The 24,066-nt window shown below is 32.4% G+C and overlaps 1 protein-coding gene across 4 annotated transcripts in view; it reads right to left on the bottom strand.

Annotated features, from left to right (window-relative positions):
* The window catches only part of LOC139515924 (coiled-coil and C2 domain-containing protein 1-like), a 42,626-nt gene extending 21,400 nt beyond the window's left edge, over positions 1–21,226 (bottom strand). The window contains exons 1-23 of one of the 4 annotated variants that reach the window (XM_071305708.1): positions 20,984–21,161; positions 18,996–19,125; positions 18,601–18,701; positions 18,012–18,197; positions 17,407–17,509; positions 15,842–15,982; positions 14,015–14,130; positions 13,503–13,584; positions 12,484–12,591; positions 11,745–11,893; positions 11,422–11,494; positions 10,750–10,914; positions 10,189–10,209; positions 7,766–7,908; positions 6,845–6,901; positions 6,190–6,318; positions 5,533–5,591; positions 4,364–4,480; positions 3,997–4,070; positions 3,398–3,453; positions 2,976–3,027; positions 1,807–1,906; positions 111–201 (exon numbers count right to left, since the gene is read on the bottom strand). In XM_071305708.1, the coding sequence (XP_071161809.1) occupies positions 111–201; positions 1,807–1,906; positions 2,976–3,027; positions 3,398–3,453; positions 3,997–4,070; positions 4,364–4,480; positions 5,533–5,591; positions 6,190–6,318; positions 6,845–6,901; positions 7,766–7,908; positions 10,189–10,209; positions 10,750–10,914; positions 11,422–11,494; positions 11,745–11,893; positions 12,484–12,591; positions 13,503–13,584; positions 14,015–14,130; positions 15,842–15,982; positions 17,407–17,509; positions 18,012–18,197; positions 18,601–18,701; positions 18,996–19,125; positions 20,984–21,052 (2,322 nt within the window). In that variant the 5' untranslated portion in view covers positions 21,053–21,161. Of the gene's footprint in view, positions 1–110; positions 202–1,806; positions 1,907–2,975; positions 3,028–3,397; positions 3,454–3,996; positions 4,071–4,363; positions 4,481–5,532; positions 5,592–6,189; positions 6,319–6,844; positions 6,902–7,765; positions 7,909–10,188; positions 10,210–10,749; positions 10,915–11,421; positions 11,495–11,744; positions 11,894–12,483; positions 12,592–13,502; positions 13,585–14,014; positions 14,131–15,841; positions 15,983–17,406; positions 17,510–18,011; positions 18,198–18,600; positions 18,702–18,995; positions 19,126–20,983 lie in introns of all 4 variants that reach the window. The other 3 variants (XM_071305692.1, XM_071305700.1, XM_071305717.1) reach the window with 3 other exon arrangements.
* Positions 21,227–24,066: the final 2,840 nt, after the last annotated feature.

Here is a 24,066-nt window from a genome sequence, read left to right as displayed (position 1 = left end):
CACTCCAAATATTATTGGTATTATGTGTCTCAAAACTTAAGTATACAATATAATTTCTTTTCCGTAAGTGTAAAGTTTTATAAAATTACATTCTATATGAGTTAACTTACATCATGACTATCATGTAATGTACATTCCGAGTCCAATCCATGTAACTTTACATTTACTGTACCAAGTAACTTATCACTTTTTAAAAATCCTCTGAAATTAAAAATGTGATGCATTTTCAAGTTTTATGCATTTCTTATTCAAGATAAGATGGAATCTGAATATTTAGTTAAGAAATAACAAGCAGTACCTATATATAGGTACATTACAGACCCAGGATGTCAACAAGTCTTCATAAAGCACCTGCAGTTTCCTATATAAAAAAAACCTAATGTACCCTTCATGAATATATTTTCAAATAATTTAACTTTAGACGTAACACGTTTTCTGATTGACTGACGTTGTTTTGTTTATCAGCTCATAGACATAATTTTGTCATGTGACCTTTACGTCATCATCGTTTTTTCATAGTTTACTCCAGTTTAAAATGGAATTTAGAATTAAATCATAAGAAATGACTAATATTTTTTCTGCCTATTCGAAATAACATTTTTTATGTTATTTCTTCATAGAAAGAAAAAATATAACAGTCATTCCTTAAATGGGAGTTCAAAATTTACTCAAATCATGTCCATCAATTAAGAAGCTACCAGTTCAGCTTGGGTCACACATTCACGATTTTTACTGCCGTCTTTGACAGGACCATTCCCGATTAGAATTTATTAAAAGTCTGATCAAGATCCTATGAATCGTGGATGAAAATACAAACTTTAATTAAAATTTGTATAAAAAAAAATTTGATCAGGACAACAATCAGATATTGTCCAGGAAGCGTCGATATTTAACCGTTTCCAAGCGAATTTATCCCGATAATGCCGTTTTAAATCCGCTTCTAATCCGATTTGTATCTTTCGCCAGGTAAATTTCGACCGAATCTGTCACGACTGCGTCCGGATTGTACCGAATGTAATCCGACAGAGATCAGATAGTGACAAGACAGTGAACCGACGCTGACGGAAGTTGTCCGTTCGAAAACTGTCGGCATACTCGGGATGATCAGGTACTGTTGGAACGTAATCCTATCACTGTCCGCTCTATCGCATCGCAAACGGCTTTGTCTGGTCTCAGTCGTATTGTATTCTGTAATTGTCGGGACTCTGACGTGGGTATCATTGATGAATTTAGAACTAATAACGGGACTGTTTCGGAAAAAACGATTTGCAATCAACAAGATCTGGATGCAATCTGGTCTCAAACGGCAGAAAAACAGCAATGAAAAATTTCTCCAGATCATTCCCGTTCCACGGGACACCGTCCCGAATACACAGAACATTGTTAGGAATTCGAACCGAAACAGCAGAATCTGTCACGACATAGGCAGGATTGTAATGCGACTAGACAAAATCGGCTGAGTTTCCCCGAATGTTACGGGACGCACCGAACTGTCGGGGTGCTTTGCCGAACTATTCAGACCCTTCCCGACCAGTAGGAATCTGTTACGAACTAAAATGTCTGCGTTCAAACAATAATAGGACATTCCAGATAATTGAGGATACTAATCCGACTTTTTCACTTTTCATGTCGTATCGCTGTCTGATCTCAAACAGGAGCAATAATCGGCAATATGTGAACCCCCCATTAAGGAAAAAGAAGTTATTGGACATCTATTTTAATTCTCCAAACAAAAATTGGTATACTATTTACTACATAGGTATTTCATATAGCTGTAATATACAATAATGTGTCTATATAATATACCTTTTATAAAACACCTCCAATTTGACAGTTTTTCTTTCAACAATACGAGCAAATGCTCTAGACTTTCTAGCTATTTCCAATTTAAATGGCTGATTATGTTCTGAAACAGAGTGTTCATATAGTATTCTAAATCAAAATATACATATTTATCTACAATTAAACATCTATTTTGTCATAAACCTTAATATTTTTTTAAAATGGGTGTTTATAAAAATGTTAGCGGTTATCATGGCTTATATCACAATGTTAGCAATCATCATGGCTTATATCACAATGATAGCAGTCGTCATGGCTCATATCACAACGTTAACAGTCGTCATGGCTTATATCACAACGTTAGCAGTCGTCATGGCTTATATCACAACGTTAGCAGTCGTCATGGCTTATATCACAACGTTAGCAGTCGTCATGGCTTATATCACAACGTTAGCAGTCGTCATGGCTTATATCACAACGTTAGCAGTCGTCATGGCTTATATCACAACGTTAGCAGTCGTCATGGCTTATATCACAACGTTAGCAGTCGTCATGGCTTATATCACAACGTTAGCAATCATCATGGCTGGCTTATATCACAATGTTAGCAGTCGTCATGGCTTATATCACAACGTTAGCAGTCGTCATGGCTTATATCACAACGTTAGCAGTCGTCATGGTTTATATCACAATGTTAGCAGTCGTCATGGCTTATATCACAATGTTAGCAGTCGTCATGGCTTATATCACAATGTTAGCAGTCGTCATGGCTTATATCACAATGTTAGCAGTCGTCATGGCTTATATCACAATGTTAGCAGTCGTCATGGCTTATATCACAATGTTAGCAGTCGTCATGGCTTATATCACAATGTTAGCAGTCGTCATGGCTTATATCACAATGTTAGCAGTCGTCATGGCTTATATCACAATGTTAGCAGTCGTCATGGCTTATATCACAATGTTAGCAGTTGTCATGGCTTATATCATAAATACAGCATATTAAGAGAACTCTTAAAGGAATTCTTTAGATGCTGCCAACAAAGCGAATAATAAACACACACAAGAAAAAACCCAATATACAGTATATTACACTAAATATTTATTATTAAGATTCTAAAATACATAATATTGTCAAACTTTTTTCCAGAAAATAAACACCATTTAAATGATGGTAATAATGCATTACGTACCTGGATTGGTTGTACTTTTCACTGTTTCTGATGCTCCAACTTGAGGATCCTCCTACAATTCATCATTTTTGATAATATATAAAGTTTGAGTACATATACATACTAAAAATCTTTAGTACTCACTTTTCTAGAATAAATATTTGTAGGATTTTTGAGACATATTTTTCAAGTGAATCATTGCATTAAAATCAAGGACATATTTTTTCAGTTGGTATGGAGGTTTGAAAAATTTATGTAATTCATCATTTTTACCCTTGTATGTTCTAACCCTGAATGCTTTAATCAAAGTTCCTTAAAAGATCATTTTATTCATTCAGTTTTTGCTATAAAAAACAGCAACCAAAAATAGTGTTTTACAGGATATTTAGCTCTGCGTAACTCACAAAATAAACTAAACATGATTATTTCTACTGATTACTCACTTGTGGATAAGGAAATTCAAATTTAACATAAGTGTCTAAATCTTTCTCTGAATACCCTGAAAATATAATAGATAAAGAATAATTCACATATTATCTAAACATTTCATTAAGTACACATTTTGTTTAGAGGCCAGCTGAATCCCGTCTCCTGGTGCCTGGATTTTCCAATTGGTGACTGTTTTCTGCTCTTTGGTTGGGTTGTTTTCTCTTTGACACATTCCCAATTTCCATTCTCAATTTTACTTTCTACTTAGGTAATGGTTAAAAACATTGAGGTGACTTTTATGTGGGACTAAAACATTTTCACTATTAGTCCCAGCTTTTAAGTGTCTTTTTTTGTTGGATTTGTGTTGTTTGATTGTTGTCTCATTTATTTTGACTATTACTCCAACATCTCCTTACAATCACATATCACCTTTTTTCTTGTATAATCATCCTAAAAATCATATTAGAAAACAGACAGGGTAATTTCGAACAGATATATCATGTTATGGGGGGGTATTTGCGTAAAATGCCAGTCGAGGGACTGTTAAATTTCCTGAACCGCCAGGACAAAGTAGGTAAACACACAGTTTCAAAAAAATAAGTTGCATATTTACCTGAAGGTGCATTATACTGTAAACCTCTTACTACTGTCAATTCTAAATCATTTTCTCCTAAATCTGTATTGCACCTGAAAACGAATCATACCAAATTTAATTTCTAATCCGACATTGAGATTTTCATCCTATCTTAATTATGTTATCAGAGAAGTACGATAAAAGAACAAAATATAAACAATGCATTTCAGTTTTAGAATTTTTCACAGAAAAACAATTGGTCATTCATTGTGAGCAATCATATAAATATCAAATTTAAAACATTATACATTACACGAGACTAACACATTCTTTTAATCAGTCAAATTCTTAAAACCGAGTACAATATTTTCTAATTTTAATTATCAAAGTTTTCATGTACACTTACTTGACTAATGAGAAAGTTCTATTTTCATAATGAAACTTTGGTACAGGATCATTGTGTCTGAAAGCATTCTTTAATGATTCTAAATCTTTTCTACAACCTTTTTCCATCTTCTCAAACCTGTAGATTTAGAAAAAATATAATTAGAAATTTGAACTAAATAAATACTGAAGTAATATAAACAAGAATGTGTCCTCAGTACACGAATGCCCCACTCGCACTATCATTTTCTATGTTCAGTGGACCGTGAAATTGGGGTAAAATCTCTAATTTGGCATTAAAATTAGAAAGATCATATCATAGGGAACAAGTGTACCAAGTTTGAAGTCGATTGGACTTCAACTTCATCAAAAACTACCTCGACCAAAAACTTTAACCTGAAGCGGGACAGACGGACGAACGGACGAACGAACGGACGGACGCACAGACCAGAAAACATAATGCCCCTCTACTATCGTAGGTGGGGCATAAAAATAATAAAATGCCTTACTTTGAATTTGCATTGAACAATATTTTCTTTTAACAAGATAATGTAGCTTTACAATCATGTTTGAAAACATTTTAAAAAAGATTTTTTTATGTAGAACTTCAATGATGTAATTCAAAAATGCAATTTTGCTACACAGGCAAATTTCACTTACATCAATTTCATGTGATTTTAAATTCATGTGAATCGCATGTGAATCAAACAAGCTTATATGTGAAACTCATGTGACATTGTTTTTTGTGAGTTTCATGTAAATCTCATGTGAAACTCATGTGAATTTCACATGAAAATCACGTAAGTTTTTCTCATGTGAAATTCAGAAATTCACATAAATTTTGTAAAATAGAGTAATTCAAATAACATCTAAATTTTCAAATTCAATTAAAATCATGAAAAATGTCCATTTTTTTGTGTAAATCTATGTGAAATTCATGTGAAAAATATCACATAAAATTCAGGTGAATCTCAATTCACATAAAATGCACGTGAAAATTTTCACGCGAGTTTCATGTATAAGCTTGTTTGAGGTGAAGTTCATGTGAAATTTTTCATGTGAATTTTATGTGAAATTCATGTGAGCAAATTTTGCCTGTGTACATAACAGTATATTGAACATTCCTAAAAATTCTGAAAAAGATATATGCATTAAATGTATAAAACAAAACCTTGAAAAAGCTAAACATACTTTGCAGATGAAACAACATCTCCAATTTTTGTGAAATTCTGCTGATTTGTAGCACAGGTCTGAAAATAAATACAGTACATTTTAATGTCTGACTTTTTAATGTAATAAAAGAACATTTTAATGTTGCTTAACTATTTTATCTGTCTATAGGCAATAACTTATATTTATTTGGTTCTTCAAATCTTTAAAAGATATAGTATAACGGTTTGAGAGTGTGAGAGTGTTACAGTGATATTTTCCATTAAATTTTTATTTCCAAGAGACTCTCTTAAAAGTATTTGATTATCACTGATTATTGAACTTGCCTAAAAAAAATGCTACATAAATCTTTTATATTGAATTATAAATAGATTATGAGAGCCTTAACAATTCAAGTTTCCATATAATTAGCATTTTTACAAAGAAGTTTCATTTGGAATTAGCATAACATCCTTAAAAATTATTAATCGTCATTGATTTGTTGGTATATGACCATTACTATTGACATAAACCTTTATTATATCTATTTCGTAAGGTGGGCATGTGAGAGTGTTTACGAGAAGAAAATAAGAAGAGACAGATGGACATAAATACTCTAACCTGGTAGTTCTATTGTTCTACATTTTGTAAATTTTCATAATAACCATCAGGTAATGTATTTGTACAATGTATAAATACCCTAATTTGTGTTATGAGGTCCTGTTCCAGTTTCTTAAAGACTTCTGTTCTATCACCACTTAGTTCACAGTCCTCCCTGCTAACAGATACGGTTGATGTTTCATGATCTTCAACCATTGAGGGAGGAATCTACAAAAATAGTAAAATAACAAATACAAAAATACAAAAGTCATGACATTGATAAATAATTAAGGATAATTGTTGGACATCTCAACAAGATTGATTTTCTTACTTGAGCCTGTATAGCAAAGTGAGAAAAGAAATCAAGTTTAGATGACCAATGATTATCTGTTCATGGCTATTTTACCTTTGAAAACATGTTAATTTCATTGACAACAGCATGTGTGTCGCGATGAATTTTCGTAACCGTCTACTGTGCTGAGAAAAGAAATTATCAGTCAGTTAGATCAAAGGAAACATTTGTAAAATAGGGATAACATAAAATATAATTGTCCTTTAACATCAAACTTGTGTTTAACCTACTCATTCCCCCTTACATCTTTTCCCCAATTGTTATCTGTATGCATAAACAAAACATTTGCTCTTCTTTTTATTAACAGTAAACTACAACCCAATACTGCCTCAATAGATGTCAATGAACTCTGGTCATGACAAATAATACCATATTAATTGAACTCAATCATTACATAATTACCTGAGACATGTCAACAGGGAGTCCAGATTCTGCTGCTATTATCATTGGTTCAAAACCCTGAAAAATTATACATCAATGTAAAATACTTTAAAAACCTGTTTATTTACATTTCACAAAACAATTTTCTTCAAATTACAAACTAGTATTTTTTTCAACTAAACTGTTGTATTTTACAAGCATAAATGCATACAATAGACAACTTTCGAGTTCGATGCATTTCTGTCAAAAAGTTTGTTTTGAGTGACCATTATTTGCCAGCGTGTAGGGGCGTCTTCACTTCCTTTCTGTTGAGCAAGTGGTTGGAAAACTATGATGCTATCTTGCATGAATTATTCGGCAAATTGAATTCTCATAATTGAGATTCAGCACTGTTGTCATAAGGATATTGTGATTAAGTACCAATGGAACAAACATTATTTCTAGTTGATCCTGCACAATGATGATCACTAAGACGCTTGATGAACGTCAATAGTGCAGGGATACAGGCGATTCGCTCTATCTGGTAAATGACGCGCATAATTGACGAGTTTTTTCTGGTGAAGGACAAAGACAAAAGTGGTATATTGCATCTATAAGACTACTAAAAATTTCAAGAAATGACTTGTCTTCTTGTGACAATCTGGTACCTACTTTTAAATTTAAGATATTCATTCAGAATGAAAGAACTCAAATTTCTTTTTACTTTAGTATGAAATCTATAAGTGTTTTTTTAAATAATAAGTTTCTTTTAATTCAACTAAGAAAATTTGTCAGACATACCTTATAAAGGATTTATGTTCTTTAGCTATATTTACACCAAGAGATTAGAAACTGACAGGATTTTTATTTGTCATTTTGCTCTAAAAAAATTAATTTGCAATACTTTGCATGGTAATAAAACTGCCGTTGAAGTATAAAAGGAGAAACAAAATGATTAAATACCTTAGCAATTCTGATATATTTCTTTGCTAATTCTATATCATTATTTTTCTTGGCCTGCAATGCAGCTGTCCTGTATTCATTCATTCTCTCCGACAGGAAATGAGATGTTTGCTCAGCTCTTGAGGAAGGACTTCTCTTAAATGCTAAATAGTTAATATAAATACTTATAAACATGATCAATTAAGTTAAAAAAATTCAGTATAAATTATCAAGCTTTATTTCAAGCTTACAATGAAAAACACAATTACTTGCTATTGCATGAAAAAGTAAACATCAAAACACTATGCAAAGTTAACATATAATCAGTTTGCTTTAACATTAAAATCTTATTTTAACTATATTATGTAATATTGTGTCTCATAAGCCAACTCAATGGCTTGGTATTGATTGTTTTTTAACATGTATATTTCTATAATGTACAATCAATGTGTGTAAAAATAATACAAAATATAAAATTCATTTTAACCGATTATAATAAATACTTGTACAAACTGCTGTTAAAACAATGCAAAAGTCTGCAACCAATTAAAAAGGGTCAGATAGATTTTTTTATCAAACAAGACACACAAATAATAATATTATTTTTTTTTTACTTTTAATAAAACATTTTTTTTTAAATTCATTTTATCAAAATATGAATGATTTTTAATGTATAAGTGCTGTAAACATCACAGTTTGATTGCCTAGTATAGTGTCTGCTTAACTTCCTGCTGAAAACATCAAATGCATATTCAGGACAATTAAAAATGTAAAACATAGAAAAAATTATTTTACTTTTTACTTTTATATTTAAGCATTTATTTTTCTAACCTAAAATAAATCTGAAACATCTTATTACTTGACACAATTCTTTGGATCAAGATTTAAATTCTTGGAACATTTGTAAAGTCTATAAACAAACAACATGCCAATTCATTCATCCCTTAACTTCTAGCATTGACAAATGAGACTGTCAAATATGTAAATGATACTCTTGTACAGTAATGATTTAAGGCCATACATAGAAAATTATTTAATCCTTATTCCCTGTATTGTTTGGAGAAGATAAACATATGGATTTATAAATGACAGTCTCATTGATACAAAAGCTAACTGCATTGGGGAAATTTAAATCTAAAGCATCAAATTGAAAGAAAAAAATATCCATTCCAATACTCTAAACCAACTAAATATAACAGACACAATTTAGCCTTTTTTTCTTTATGATTTCTCACCAATTTTTTCTACATTATTTTTTTTTTTTTAACTTTGTTGATGTATTCAAAGGAGGAAAGATCAAAGTTTTGATTTCAAGTTGTATTTTTTCTTCTCACACAAAAGTGGTATATGTGTTGCTAGTGAAAAGTTTTGTTACAGCAAACTTTATTCCAATTTGTAAGGCATTATTGAACTACAATCTGTCAATAACTGTATCTTGGCATTGCACAAGGTCATGTTTTTCTCTGTTTATGTTATCTTTACACTAAATCCATTGGATGTTGCATGTTCACTGATGGATAATTTAGTCTTAAATGCATGATTGTTTTATTGGTTGTTATTGACTTTGAACTAGCTGTCAGTAACTGTGAGTACTCTCAGATCTGTACTTTTTGTTGTTGGTATGTACAAGTACCTGGCCATGTCCACTATGTGTTTTTGTTAGATGTGTTTCTATTTGTACCAATCTGATCAGTTGAGCATTTTTAAGCTAGTTTTTATAGTTTGTTCTTATATTGTACTGCTACACCACTGTCCCAGGATTGGTGCCTGCTAACATGTTTAACCCAGCCACATTCTGTAATTCAGTGATTGTTGTTTGTTGCTGTGTTACATATTTGTTTTTCATTCATTATTTTGTACCTAAATTAGGCAGTTAGCTCTCTAGTGTGAATTGTTTTACATTTGTGTTTCTGGGGCCTTTTATAGCTGACAATGTGGTACGGGCTCATTATTGAAGGCTGTTTGGAGGCCTATAGTTGTTAATTTCTGTGTCATTTGGTCTCTTGTGAAGGATAGTCTCATTGGCAATCACACCACATCTGATTTTTTATATATATGACAGATGTTTAAATATTACAAACAAAGGAAAACTGGATACAGTAGTGCAGCAGCTTTAGCTGTAGGTTCAGTGTCAAAAGATTGGGGGTTAAAAATTACAGAATCATCAATAGAAATGAAGTTTATGCATGCTTGTAAGGAAGTAAAGCTTGGTTAACTGGCATTCAATTTGTATTTTTTTCCTGCTGAGAATTTTTGTTTATAACATTTATAAGAGAACTGCATAGGAATTTCAAGCTATTTAAAAAGCCTGAGAAACATGAAAATTAGTCAATGATACCACATTTTACTGACCTTGAAACCAGAAGATGCAAGAAATTGTATCAATCTTAGTGATATTTGAGATCTCTTAAAAAAAGTAGTTTCTGAGTCATTAATTATCATACCTTCATCCTCCTCCGTGGTCACTGTAATTTCACATTTAAATATATACTTGGCAAGGCAATTACACAAGCAATGTAAAAGTTACAGCATAATGCCTTGAGAGTGTAGGTTATGGTATTATCTTTGGTTAGCTTGCTTGCTAGCTAAACCATGATGTCATTATTAGGTTTGGTATACTACCGTTCTTTAAGGGTAACTAGTTTAACAGATAATCAATCTATATGTCTGTAGGACTAGACTACTCCAAAAGGAGGGTAGTATAGTTAACCTTATAATGATTTCACGGTTTAGCTAACAAACAAGCTAATTAAAGGTATTACCTTTACCTGCAACCTCTAGGCATTTTGCTGTAAAGGGGCAGTATTTTTTCTTTCTTAAAGATTTTCTTCTTTCAAAATAATTCTTGTGTAATATGTATTGATTAAAATTTGATGGTACTAATTCACATGATTTCACAAAAATGTTAGTCTTGATTCTATTTTGGAACATAATGAAGAAACTCTGAATAATTGGATTTGAAATTTACAATAAACATTTTTTTTAGTGACCACAATATAACATACATGGCTTAGCCTTCTGTGAAGTGCTACTTGGACTTTTTTGGGGTGTTGTTTCCTGTTGTCTTTGAGGAGTAGTTGATGCAGGTTGTGGAACAGTCTTCTGTGGTGAAGAACTTGCTGATGGGGCTGATTTTGCTGGTGACGACTCTGTAGGAAAGGGGGCATAACCTAAAAGTAAAAATAATAAGAAAGATAGAAAATTAACACAAGGATTAAACCATTAGGAGAACAAACTAATTCCAAAAATACCCCACAGAAAAGGCTCCAAAGGACCTGAATAACTAAACTGGAAATTATGAAATGTTTAATTAAGATTGAGAAAGCTATACTGGTCGCTAAGTTTGAAATATTGATAAGGTTTAAAAGTTGAAGCTGTTCTTAGTAATTTCAAATATGATCTCTGTACAATTCATTCTAAGTTGGGTTTAAACTAGAACTTTTCTTATGGACAATAAGGCTTATAAAAATAAATTTAAAAAATAATGACCAAACTCAGATCCAAATAGAAAATTATAAGTTTTGAGTCAGTTGCATTGAAAAACATTAAAATTAACCTGTTTAAAAAAAAAATTGGATGGTACAGGAAGGCCCCTTTAAATTTTCAACAATAATAATCTTCCAATAAAACAAATAGCTTGCCACTATGGAATCAAATGATTATAAATTCCTACAAACCTGGTGGGCATGGTAATTCTTCTAAATTTAATGGCTTCCCTGCTTTACTTGCTTTTATGGAATCTTGGTATTGCTGCAAAGAAAGATACATATATACATTTTCATCATTTCAAAACAGCTATCTCTAACTGCTATGTTCATGTCTGTATGTTAAAAATCATGATGAAAAGAACAATTGTCAGTCTCATAGTTTCTCATTTAAACAGTTACTTATCTTCAAAATCCCATATGTAAAAAAATATGTTACACTCAAATTATTTGTTCAAAGATTTGGGTGGTTCATTAGTGAGAATAATAATATATTAAAGGCATAGCATAACTACCTTAACAATTCTTCCATGTCTCCTTGCTTTAGATCCCTCTCCAGCAGCCTTAGCTTCTGCTTCAGCTGATTTATATTTCTCAAGCCTTTGTTCTAATGCCTCCATTACTGTTTTAGGTGGATCTGGTGCTTTAAATACTTTTCTTGATTCTTTAAAATAATCATAAGTGTTACCTCGTACAACAGAAACAATTAATTAAAAGGTTGAAAAGTAGATTGAAAAAAAAAATACTTTGCCTGATAGATATTTGTGTTCATATATTTCTTTTGCAATCATTTTAAAGATATTTCATTTCAAAAACTGATATGGTGTGGTTGTGAATTTATTTTTTCATTTTCAGTGTTTTATTTAGGAAACTGTTAGAAATGTCTTGGCAGTAATTTAACTTACACATCTGTATGAATTCATGCGTTTTTATAACATGTCTTACAATATCTTTAAATTATTTTCTGAGAAAAATATTTCTTTCAACTTGTATCTGACAATTTGCCTATGAAAAACACAAAGTTAAATAATTTATATTAGTTATCTCCCTTTTGGTAATATTTGTAACTATGATTTAACAATGCATCAAAGACGTAAAAAAGCGAGAGAATATATTCCGATTTAAATTGATCAAATTTAATGTAATTTTCCCTTATCATCCTGTCTTATCCTCACTACCACACATTTTTAATGAATTGACTACCAGGTGATAAAGATTCCATATGACATTTTGCTTAATCAATTATATATATACCTTCAGCGGATGGAGCAGGTGTATTATCTTCCTCACCAGCTCCCTGATTGGTTGATTGTTCTGTTCTAGATCCTGTCTGTACAGGTGGTACCGCTTTACTTGTGCTTCCTACAAAAATATACCTTTAATTACTTACCAATATTTTTGCACATATACATTAATGGAAAGTCATATTAGACTTTGTACTTGACAACATTAATATTTTTTTTGAGCAGATGACCATGTAAACTGTTTATTAAATGATCTTAAAAGATGTTAAAGCTCCTTCAGTCATAAATGTTTTTGCACTTCACAGACCTATAAACTACCTTTAAGTTATATAAGACAATATGTTTACAAGATAACAGAGGGAATGGCACCTTACAATAATATAGCCTGTCCAGATTATAAGTTACTTACCAGGAGGAGATGGAAGACAGGCCCTAGATCAATCCAAGATGCCAATCTCAGATAAGTTTAGGGCCTGTCCTAATTTTTAGGTTACTTACAAGGAGAAGATGTAGGAGGAGACCTTAGAATGCTATAGCCTGTCCTGATTTTAAGTTTCTTACCAGGAGAAGATGGAGGTAGCACCTTAGAATTCTATGGCCTGTACTGATTCTATATAAGTTACTTACCAGGAGAAGGTGGAGGAGGTGGCATCTTTGATAAATCTATGGCTTGTCCTGATTCTAATTTACTTACCAGGAGAAGACAGAGGAGGTGGCATCTTTGATAAATCTATGGCTTGTCCTGATTCTAATTTACTTACCAGGAGAAGACGGAGGAGGTGGCATCTTTGATAAATCTATGGCTTGTCCTGATTCTAATTTACTTACCAGGAGAAGACGGAGGAGGTGGCATCTTTGATAAATCTATGGCTTGTCCTGATTCTAATTTACTTACCAGTAGAAGACGGAAGAGGTGGCATCTTTGATAAATCTATGGCTTGTCCTGATTCTAAGTTACTTACCAGGAGAAGACGGAGGAGGTGGCATCTTTGATAAATCTATGGCTTGTCCTGATTCTAAGTTACTTACCAGGAGAAGACGGAGGAGGTGGCATCTTGGATAAATCTATGGCTTGTCCTGATTTTAAGGCAGTCAATACATTATCAAATTGCTGTGAATATAAACACAAACATATTAATCAAACGACCAACTGTGCTTTTATTAAAGCCTTCACCACATTATCATAAAGCTTTCAAGTTTTTCTATCTACAAATTATTTGCAAAAAAAAAGTAGTCAAGGTAATTTTGAGTCAAACTCCTGCATATTTAAAGTAAAACTTTAAAATTGATGAATGGTGCTGTTCTGCAAAACATATGACATTACTATAAGGTTAAGAGTAAAGACAGACTGTTCTAAGTCATATTTATGTATCCAGGTAGTAAAATCTGTTTGAAAAACTGTAAGTTGAATAGTAAGATGCAGTATGTCATTATAGCTTAAAAGTACTGCATTCTCATATGCAATTTACATACTTACAATTAAAAAGGCATGCAAGATTTGGTTCTGTACATTAAACACAGATTAATCTACAAATGTTTACCTTTGCTATCTGTACATAACTTTTAGCTGTGTTAATATCCCCAGTATGCTTTGCCTGCAAAGCTGCTGTTTTGTACTGATCTCTTCTTGTCTCTAACATCTTTTCTGTCTCAAGGTCTAAAATATACATGTAGAATCAGTTAAACTTTCAACTTACAAGAAATCTATGATAAGGAAATTTTAAACAGAGTATTCGAAGAAGAAAAAAATTATTAAAGGAAATAAACCTTGTTTAGGTTCAATAACTCTAAAATGAAATTTTGAATCATCACCAAAAAATATACAGATCTTTAGATTAATACAACTAATAAGTGTGTAAAGTTTAAAGCAATAATCATAAATCACTTTTGAGATATGGCGCACCATGTGAAAACCCAACCCCTTTTTTACTAAAAACTCAATTACTCTAAAATAAAATTTTGAATCATCACCAAAAAGTATACAGATCTTTGGATTAATATAATTAAGAAGTGTGTAAAGTTTAAAGCAATAATCAGAAGTGGTTTTTGAGATACAGCGCGACATGTGAAAAATACACACCCCTGTTTTAGTTATAAAATCCAGCAACTCAAAAAGTTTAAATCCAATTTTCACCAAAAAGAATACAGATCGTTTGACAATCATAAGAAACAACTATGTAAAGTTTTATGAAATTTGGATAAGCGGTTCTAAAGTTACGGTGCGACATGTGGACGCTGGTCAGACAGACAGACGCCGGACATTTGTATACCATAATAAGTCCAGTCAAAATTTTGACGGGAGTATAAAAATGGTATAGGGTTCTTTTGAGCCCAATGTCTTGCTGACCCTTATATAGTCAGTGTAATAGTGTAACTACAGAAACTGAAATAGAAAATTTTGCTGAAGGAAAAAAATGTTCATGCAAAGAACAAGACAAGTTTAAAGTAAAATACAAAAGATAAATGCTATCTTTTAAAATCATAGGGATTCTCTACAATATTTAAAGAGTCATGAAGGTTTAAAATATAAAGAAAAAATGTTAGGACCAGGTTTTGACCTAAAATCAAAATCTAGTACTGTGGATTGATGTATTTTCATGGGTACCAATTTTAGTGAATTGAGAAAAAAGTGTATTTACCTAGCTAATTGACAGTCTGCATACTGGCCTACAGAAGTTAGTACTTTTATTCATAAATTCTAACTAGAAAATGTTCCTTTTATCTGCATTGTAGTTTCTGTCTCATTTATTTAAATTGTAACCTTTTTTTATCTATTACAAGACTATAATTATCCATATTGAATGAAGACTTTAAATTAACTTAAAACAAGAATGTGTCCACAGTACACAGATGCCCCACTCGCACTATCATTTTTTATGTTCAGTGGACCGTGAAATTAGGGCAAAAATCTAATTTGACATTTAAATTTAGAAATATCATATCATAGGGAACATGTGTAATAAGTTTCAAGTTGATTGGACTTCAACTTCATCAAAAACTAGCTTGACCAAAAACTTTAACCTGAAACTTGCACTATCATTTTCTATGTTCAGTGGACCGTGAAATTGGGGTCAAAAATTTAATTTGGCATGAAAATTAGAAAGATCATATCATAGGGAACACGTGTACTAAGTTTGAAGTTGATTGGACTTCAACTTCATCAAAAACTACCTTCACCAAAAACTTAAACCTGAAACAGGACGAATGGACGCACAGACGAACAAACAGACGCACAGACCAGAAAACATAATGCCCCTCTACTATCGTAGGTGGGGCTTAAAAAGGAGGGGATTTGTATTTTTGCACATTCCAAAAATCAAGAAAAGATGTGTTGTTAAATCCTTGATCCAATATGTCATAATAAATACCATATGATGAAGTTTCTGGACTAACTGGTGTATTGTCCATTTCTAGGGCTGGTTGTTTAGGTGGAGATGGGCTAGGCTGTTTATTTCCTGAATCTGTGGTAGGTTTGAACGTTGGTGAGGATTCAGACTGCATTACTCCTCCTAAAAAGTGAACCAGACAAATTATAATTGAAACTTTACAGTGCTTATCCAAAATGTTTGTCCTTAAACAATATCAACTAGACTAAATGTCTGCCAAGTTGCACATCATCGTTTAAAAAATAAACTGTTTATCACAGAGATATGTCTCGCCTTTTTGTAATTTTGATAATGCAAATGTTGAAATTAAAATAGCAATACTTTCACATGTAAGTAATGCAAATATTCAAAGTCGATGAACCATGACTGAAGGTACATGGCTAAACAATCTCCATGGAATGAGATGTGCCAATGCTAATACAACTGCATACCACATACCATTGACTTATTATAAGTCGTTACCTTTAAACAAACCTAAACACAAACATTAACTTGTAAACTATGTAAAAGTTTCAAAGTCAATGAACCATGATCAGGGGTGGGGCTATATAATCTCCATGGAAACGATACTTTCTAATGCCAATACATTTGCATACCAAATATCATTGACTTAACATTAGCAGTTCATCTTAAACCGATCTAATCACAAACTAATACATGTAAACTAAGCAAAAGATTCAAAGTCAATAGACCATGACTGAGGGAGCGGGGCCAAATATTCTCCATGGAAATGAGATGTGCTAATGCTTATACAACTGAACACCAATTAACATTGGCCTACCACTAATGGTTCCCCTTGAACTGACCTAATCACAAACTAATACATGTTAACTTAGCAAAATTTTCAAAGTCAATAGACCTTGACTGAGGGGGCAGGGCCAAATAATCTCCATGGTAATGAGATGTGCCAATGCTAATACAACTGCATACCAAATATCAATGACCTACCACTAGTGGATCACCATGAACTAGACTTAATCACAAACTAATACATTGTTGACGCCGTCGCCGCCGACGCCGGAAACAGCATACCTTTGTCTCGCTTTTTGACTCCGTCAAGGCGAGACAAAAATCACTAAATGAAAAGTTTCATTAAAAATCATTGCAAATTTTGAATATGGTTATGAAATCTGAATGACTTACTCTACTGATGTTTTGTTCTGAACCAGAAACAGAACAGATGTTTTTCCTTATACAAATCTTTTTCTATAGTCTCATCAAATTTAACTTTTATTTGGTCTGAAGATACTATTTATAACAATAATATAAGTCTAATCCACATCCTCTGTATATAAAAAAGAAGATGTGGTATGTTTGCCAATTAGACATCTTTCCACAAGAGACCAAAATGACACAGAAATTAACAACTATAGGTCACTGTACATCCTTCAACAATGAGCAAAGCCCATACCCCATAGTCAGCTATAAAAGGCCTAAAAATGACAATGTAAAACAATACAAACGAGAAAACTAATGGCCTTATTTATTTTAAAAAAATGACTCATTGGCGTTCATACCACATCTCTTCATCTTTATATTAACCATACCTGGTCTTTGTTTAGCTTGTGCACTAACAGTGATAGCAGGTGGTATATCACTTTCATCAATAGTTTTTCCTTGCTGAGCCTTTTTCAATAAATCCTGTATTGTCTGTAAAAAATTCAGAGAATCATAATTTTAAACCTTTTTTTTTTTTTTTTAATTTTGAATACTTAAATAAATCTTCAAAATAAAAGAAACTTGCATGAAAATAATAACACATACATGAAGAATATAACTATATGCCACATCAAATATATATTTTATTCTTTGGATTCTATTGCAAAATTGAGAACTAGATGAACCCTCTTATAAAAATAACTTTACTACTGAAAAAATATACAATTTTAGATTTTATTTAACATAATCATAAGAAACAGAATTGAAAAAAAAACGTATTATATTTTATTGCCCACACTATCACCTATCATTTATCCCTAACTGTGTTGCATCAAATTGTAATATTTTAATAATCAGCCTTTTACAAATCATATTTTGATAATGTTAAGCTTTGATTAAAATCAGAAAGACTAAGGCCTGTATTCTGTCATAATACTTCATATCAAAATTTAGAGAAAAAAGAAGTGTTATAAGTAATCAATCAAAAATGTACCTTAAGTCCTCTATCATATCTCTTTTGTTTAGAAGTATCTCCTGCAGACTTAGCACTTTCTACTCCTGCCTCATACATTGACAATCTTTCCACCAATAAAATAACTTGATCTTCTTTGCCTCCTGTTGATGGACTGGTAGTACCAGGTTCAGTATCTTCTTCTGTTGATAAATCTTCTAACTCAGCCTGTTATGTAAAGGTAATTAATATATAAATGTTTCCCAATAATCAGTTTTATATTCTTTAAGCTGTAAACCTTCATTCAACTATCAAATGATTCTAAATTTTGTTTTAAATGGGAATGTGTTTAATTGGGGAACAATATAGAACATGACATTGATGTGGCAATAAATGTGTGTCTGAACCTCACTTCCTTGCTGAAAAGGCTGTATAACGGTTTCAAATTTTTGGTACATGTGTAATAGGAGCAGTGTGCAAGGGAGAAAATCTAAATTATTTTTAAAGATCTACTAATTTATCTAAGTTATTTGTATCTATTCTAGATGAACAATGATGATGACACATCCATACCAAATTACAAAGGCAAAACTTTGCAATCTTAAAAAATCTAGATATTCTGAGTTCATACCAGTAAATCTGGATCCTCTGTATCGGATACATCTTCATCATCATCATCTTCGTTTATTTCTGCTATCTTGGAATACTTGTCTAAATCAGCCATTGTTAAAGCTAAAACAAAGTAAAAATAAATACTATATAATTTACTGCCAATCTGAATTAGGTACACAGACAGTCTTATTACTGGAGGAAACTTAATGCTTCAAACCTCTTATTTCTTAAGCAAATTTCTGTTCAATTTTGAAAATTCTTATCTGACATTAAAAACTACTTTTAAAGTACTCAACTGTAATTTGTTTAAATTTGCTTCTATGATAAACATTATAAAGCACAGCCATAAGATGAGTATAATTTACTACTAAAATTTGAATGTTATTGTAAGTTCATTTCTAAAATAATAATCACATTTTTGCTGCTGTTTTGGTTTTCTCCTGACAGGATTGTCTTCTCCTTGCAGGGCCAATAACTCTGCCTCCAAGTCTTCATCATTATCAACATCTCCGTACATCATGTTTTCTATGTCTCCTATACCCATCTGTAAAATGCCATTCTAGTGTTTTAATAAGAAAAGAAGTTGGGAGACCTAGAGCGACAAATAGAGCAACTTTGTCGCTCACTTCACCTGGTGAGGTGACCCCTGGCGCAATGACTTCAGATTTTATTCTTCAAAATTCATTGCGGGATAACCTGCATTTTCTTTTTCTTAAGTTGACAGGTATGACAGGTAAGAAGACACTCATTTCATCCCTAAATGATTCTTCTAACAGAAACATGCATTGATTTTCTGATTAATGACAAACTTTACTGGTGAAAGTGACATACATTAAGGGTCAAACGTGTCGTTTCTCAATTAGTGAATTACAAAGGAAAAAAAAGGGAAACTGTCATTCCCAATCTGGACACAAACTTCATCATCTTTCCAGGATAACTCCTACCTCATATCAAAGCACTATGACTAAAAGTCTATTTACCTTAATTTAAAGTGAATGTAAATATAGAGGGGGGGGCGAGACCATTTTCGGGACGCCGGGATGGACCGATTTTAGCAACGGGAAATTGGGATTGCCTTTTTTAAAGATCGGGAATTCGGGACCAAAAAACATCGGGATACGGGAAACCCACGTTTTTAGCCATGGGAAATCGGGATTTTTATGTTGAAATATAACGGGATTGACAAAAAAACTGTACCTTGGACAGACAAAAGTGCCATTTTCATAATACTTCAATCAGCATCGCATCTAGAAACAGAGTAGATCCAAATCTTATTGTTATTTTCTGCTCGTTTTTTTAAAGTAACCGTAGCCAGTGCCATATTTAATATCCACTGTACGTGAATGAAATGTTAACCAAAATTCATGACAAATGTCTAATCTCCTTGGTATTAGTGTCGCTCTCATTTAGAGGATCAGTATACCCAAAGAGGGTGGTAAAGGTTTTTTTTCGTGCAACGTGTTTTGCCATTTTTAAATTCAACCTTCCGTGAAAACAGTTTGTGCTTCACTGTGAAATTGGTAAAAACTGCAACGTGCAAGCAATTTTTTTTATTTTTCGTTCATCGTGAAATTTGAATTTTATTTCGCGTTTGTCCGTGAACATAACGCCTCTTTACAACCAAAGTTAGACTTGATTTGGATATTTTCAATAAGAGAAAGATTATGTAAGACCTAAAAGAAAACACATGTGTTTCCGGTACCCTTAAATATATCTACCCCAATTTTAAGTGCCTATTTAATCTAACTCTACAACTAAAGTTTTTTGGATGTTATGTGGACAATCACTTATAAAGTCAGAATTTTTCTTCCATATGAACCAGTCAAAAACGTTTGAAAAAAAAAATTTTGCTTTCCTACCTATCCTAATTTTTTAGGGGATGTTACCTGAAACACCTGTATTTTTTCTTGGCCTTACTACACAGATAATTTCACAGACACAGTCTTCTCTATAATCGAATATCATATAAAAATATTTATGACATTCTACAATTTTTTAGAAAACAAATACCCCAACTTGACGTGTTTCAAATGTACGTACTGAATATATTGTTCAAAATGCACAAATTCAGAAAAGCAAATAATTAAGAACAACATTACTCAGAGGGTTTAATTTTCAAAGTTTACCAGGACGGCCTCCTTTGAAAGATGTGTCAGATGTGTCTATTCGTTACCTAACATAGTGGAGGACCTCTTTAATAAATAAATGGTGATTTATTGCATTGTTTATCGGGATCGGGATTTTTAACAAAATATGTCCGGGATTTCGGGATTTTCTGATATTAAAACCGGGAAATCGGGATGAGACCCCCTCTAGCCCCCCCCCCCAATATACATATTTTGTGTATTTTTTATAGACAGGTGTCAGCTGTCATAAGACTAAGAGCCACTGTGGACAGTTACCTGATTTGCTAGAGAAGCCCCCTTTCGTTTGGGGGGATCTGGTGCTTGTTTCTTTTTACTGCCGAACATTTTGACAGTCAATTCTTCTCAAAACATTAGAATATTCACTTGTTTTGACTCATTTTCACACGACAGTTCCTGTTTGTTTTCTTGGGATGACAATCGGTTAACTGAACGTTTTTGAGATGACAAAAAGTCAAACAAAAATAAGCTTCTTTTTGATGAATTTTAATACCCAGATATACATCGGTATAACAATGACAATATTTCCGGAATAAATTGTTACTTAATAAATCCAATTTTTGATCATGAATGACTGAGGGTCAGGAAGGAGTACACAGAATAAGGAATGGTAAAGAAGAATGGACCAAAAAAAAGAAAATACTATCACAGTTCCCTAGGAGAGTTGACCCTATTTAACCCCCCTATTTACAATTTAGGGAGCTACCATTTGATTTTTATGGGGGGGGGGGGGGCTAGGATGTAAAATTTTGTCCTGCTATTTTTTTTAGTTGTAATCTCTGTCCTGCCTTTTTATTTTTTACTCTATTCGGTCCTGCCTTTTTTGTTACTAGTTTATCCTGACTTTTTTTACACAAATTGTCATCCTGCCTTTTTATTTTAACAAGTTTCTCATCCTGCCTTTTTTTTTTAATCAAAACTCCTGTCCTGCCTATTTTTTTCAAATTTCATCCTAGCCCCCCCCCCCCCCCCCCCCCCCCCCATAAAAATCAAATGGTCGCTCCCTTATGTATCTTTTATTTTTTCCATTCATTTTTTGTTGTACCTTATTTGACACAAATTGTTGTGTTTTGATTTTATCAATAAAGATTTTATTCATTATTTTCATTTTACAATAGCAGTATTTGTTGAAAATAATAACAATGAGGCATCTATGTATTACTAAAGTTGTGAAATTAAGATCTTTTATTCTTCTGCTATTTTTTGAATTCATTTTTAATTTTGATACAATTCCTAAAAAGACTAGATGTGTCAAAGCGACACGAATGGCCCCGTCTCAAAAAGTTGAAAAATCTGCAATTTCAAAAACACATGTGGACACAAACATGATGGTAGTCTCACAAAATCAGCTGAAAATCTGGAGGCGTATAAAAATAAAGTCTATAACTGTTTTTTTACAATTTTCAAAGTTGTAAACCCTTAATTTTGGCAAAAATTAGCGGAGCGGAACAAAACTTAAACTTTATCTGTAACTCATCTTGGTTAACTAACATGGCAAAAATCATCCCAAGATCTGAAAGAGTTTAGAAAAAAAGTTCGTATAACTGTGATTTTCAACAATTTATCAAAGTCCAAAGCCCGTAATTTCGGCAAAAATTAGCGGAGCAGAACGAAACTTCAACTTTATCTGTAACTCATCATGGTTAACTCACATACCAAAAATCAGCCCAATATCTGAAAGAGTTTAGAAAAAAAGTCCGTATAACTGTGATTTTCAACAATTTATCAAAGTCCAAAGCTTGTACTTTCGGCAAAAATTAGCGGAGCGGAACGAAACTTGAACTTGATCTGTAACTCATCATGGTTAACTCACATTCTAAAAATCAGCCCAATATCTGAAGGCATTTAGAAAAAAACTCTGTATAATGGTTTGTTGCGGAATGACGGAATGACAGAATTTCGGAATTAGTGGAAATTCGGAATGATGTTATTATTAACTCAAGGCTCTGTTCTGTTAGAATCATTAAGAAACTTATAAGGTACAATTGATCAGTCATGAATTTTGGAATTACGGAATTACGGAATTTCGGAATTACAGAATTTCGAAATTTCGGACAAGGGTAAAACTATATGGCACCGACAACTTCGTTGCGGGGGCCATAAAAAACTATATATATATTACACTAAATAGGTGTGCACATTGATTGTTTATGGTTGTTTCTTTGTTAATAAAATAGTGTTAATGAGGGTTATGGTTTTTTTTTCTGAGTCAGAATTTTTTTTGCCATAAGCTTGACCAGAATATTTTTTTCTTCATCAAATTGGGGATCAGAATATTTTTTTTGAAAAAGACCATAACACCCCATCCCCTTGAAGTTAAATGCTCCTTCCCTTAATTATCAAGTCTGAGTGATAAATGCCTCATGTATATTGAATGACAAGTGTAGGAGATTTCATCAGAAATTTATTATTAATTCTTAAGCATAAAAATCAATAATAAATTGGCATAAATCTGAGACTACTAAAAAATCCTGTGTTTCTTTCTATATATGTTATAGTTTTAATAGATTTTTTGGCTTCTTACAATTTTTATCTAATAGATTCTGCAAAAATCACAACAATAGTAAGTATGCTGGAATGTCTCACCTGGTTTACTTTCCATGATTGAGGTTTATATTGAAAGTCTGTTATATGATAGTTTACACAAGAATGCCATACTCTAATCAATGATCCATGAAAATGAGGTCAAGGTTAGAAGAATTATGCCAGACATGTACATTTTGACCATTGTAGTACCAGAGAAACAGACAAAACTGCAAAAACTTGAAATTAACAAATGATCCATGACAATGAGTTCAAGGTCAGATGAACACAGCAAGACAGACATGTAATATTTAACTTGTTGCTTATTGTGTCTCATAAATTGACACAAGAGTGCACACGCTGAAATGTCTCGCCTTCTTTACTAATCATTGATATAATGTTGATAATCCTAAATATAAAGCTTTATCATGATTATTACAACTGTCACATAAACTTAACATTAACCAAGAAAAACTAAACATTGACCACTGAACCATGAAAATGAGGTCAAGGTCAGATGACACCTGCCAGCTAGACATGTACACCTTATTATCATTCCATACACCAAATATAGTAGACCTATTGCATACAGTATAAGAAAAACAGACCAAAACACAAAAACTTAACTATAACCACTGAACCATGAAAATGAGGTCAAGGTCAGATGACACCTGCCAGATGGACATGTACACCTTACAGTGCTTCCATACACTGATTATACTAGACCTATTGTTTATAGTATCTGAGATATGGACTTGACCACCAAAACTTAACCTTGTTCACCAATCCATGAAATGAGGTCTAGGTCAAGTGAAAAC

The sequence above is a fragment of the Mytilus edulis genome, chromosome 1, assembly GCF_963676685.1.
Source record: "Mytilus edulis chromosome 1, xbMytEdul2.2, whole genome shotgun sequence".
Classification (NCBI taxonomy): domain Eukaryota; kingdom Metazoa; phylum Mollusca; class Bivalvia; order Mytilida; family Mytilidae; genus Mytilus; species Mytilus edulis.
Note: the sequence above shows the minus strand (reverse complement) of the source record. Positions and strands in the feature narration are given on the sequence as shown.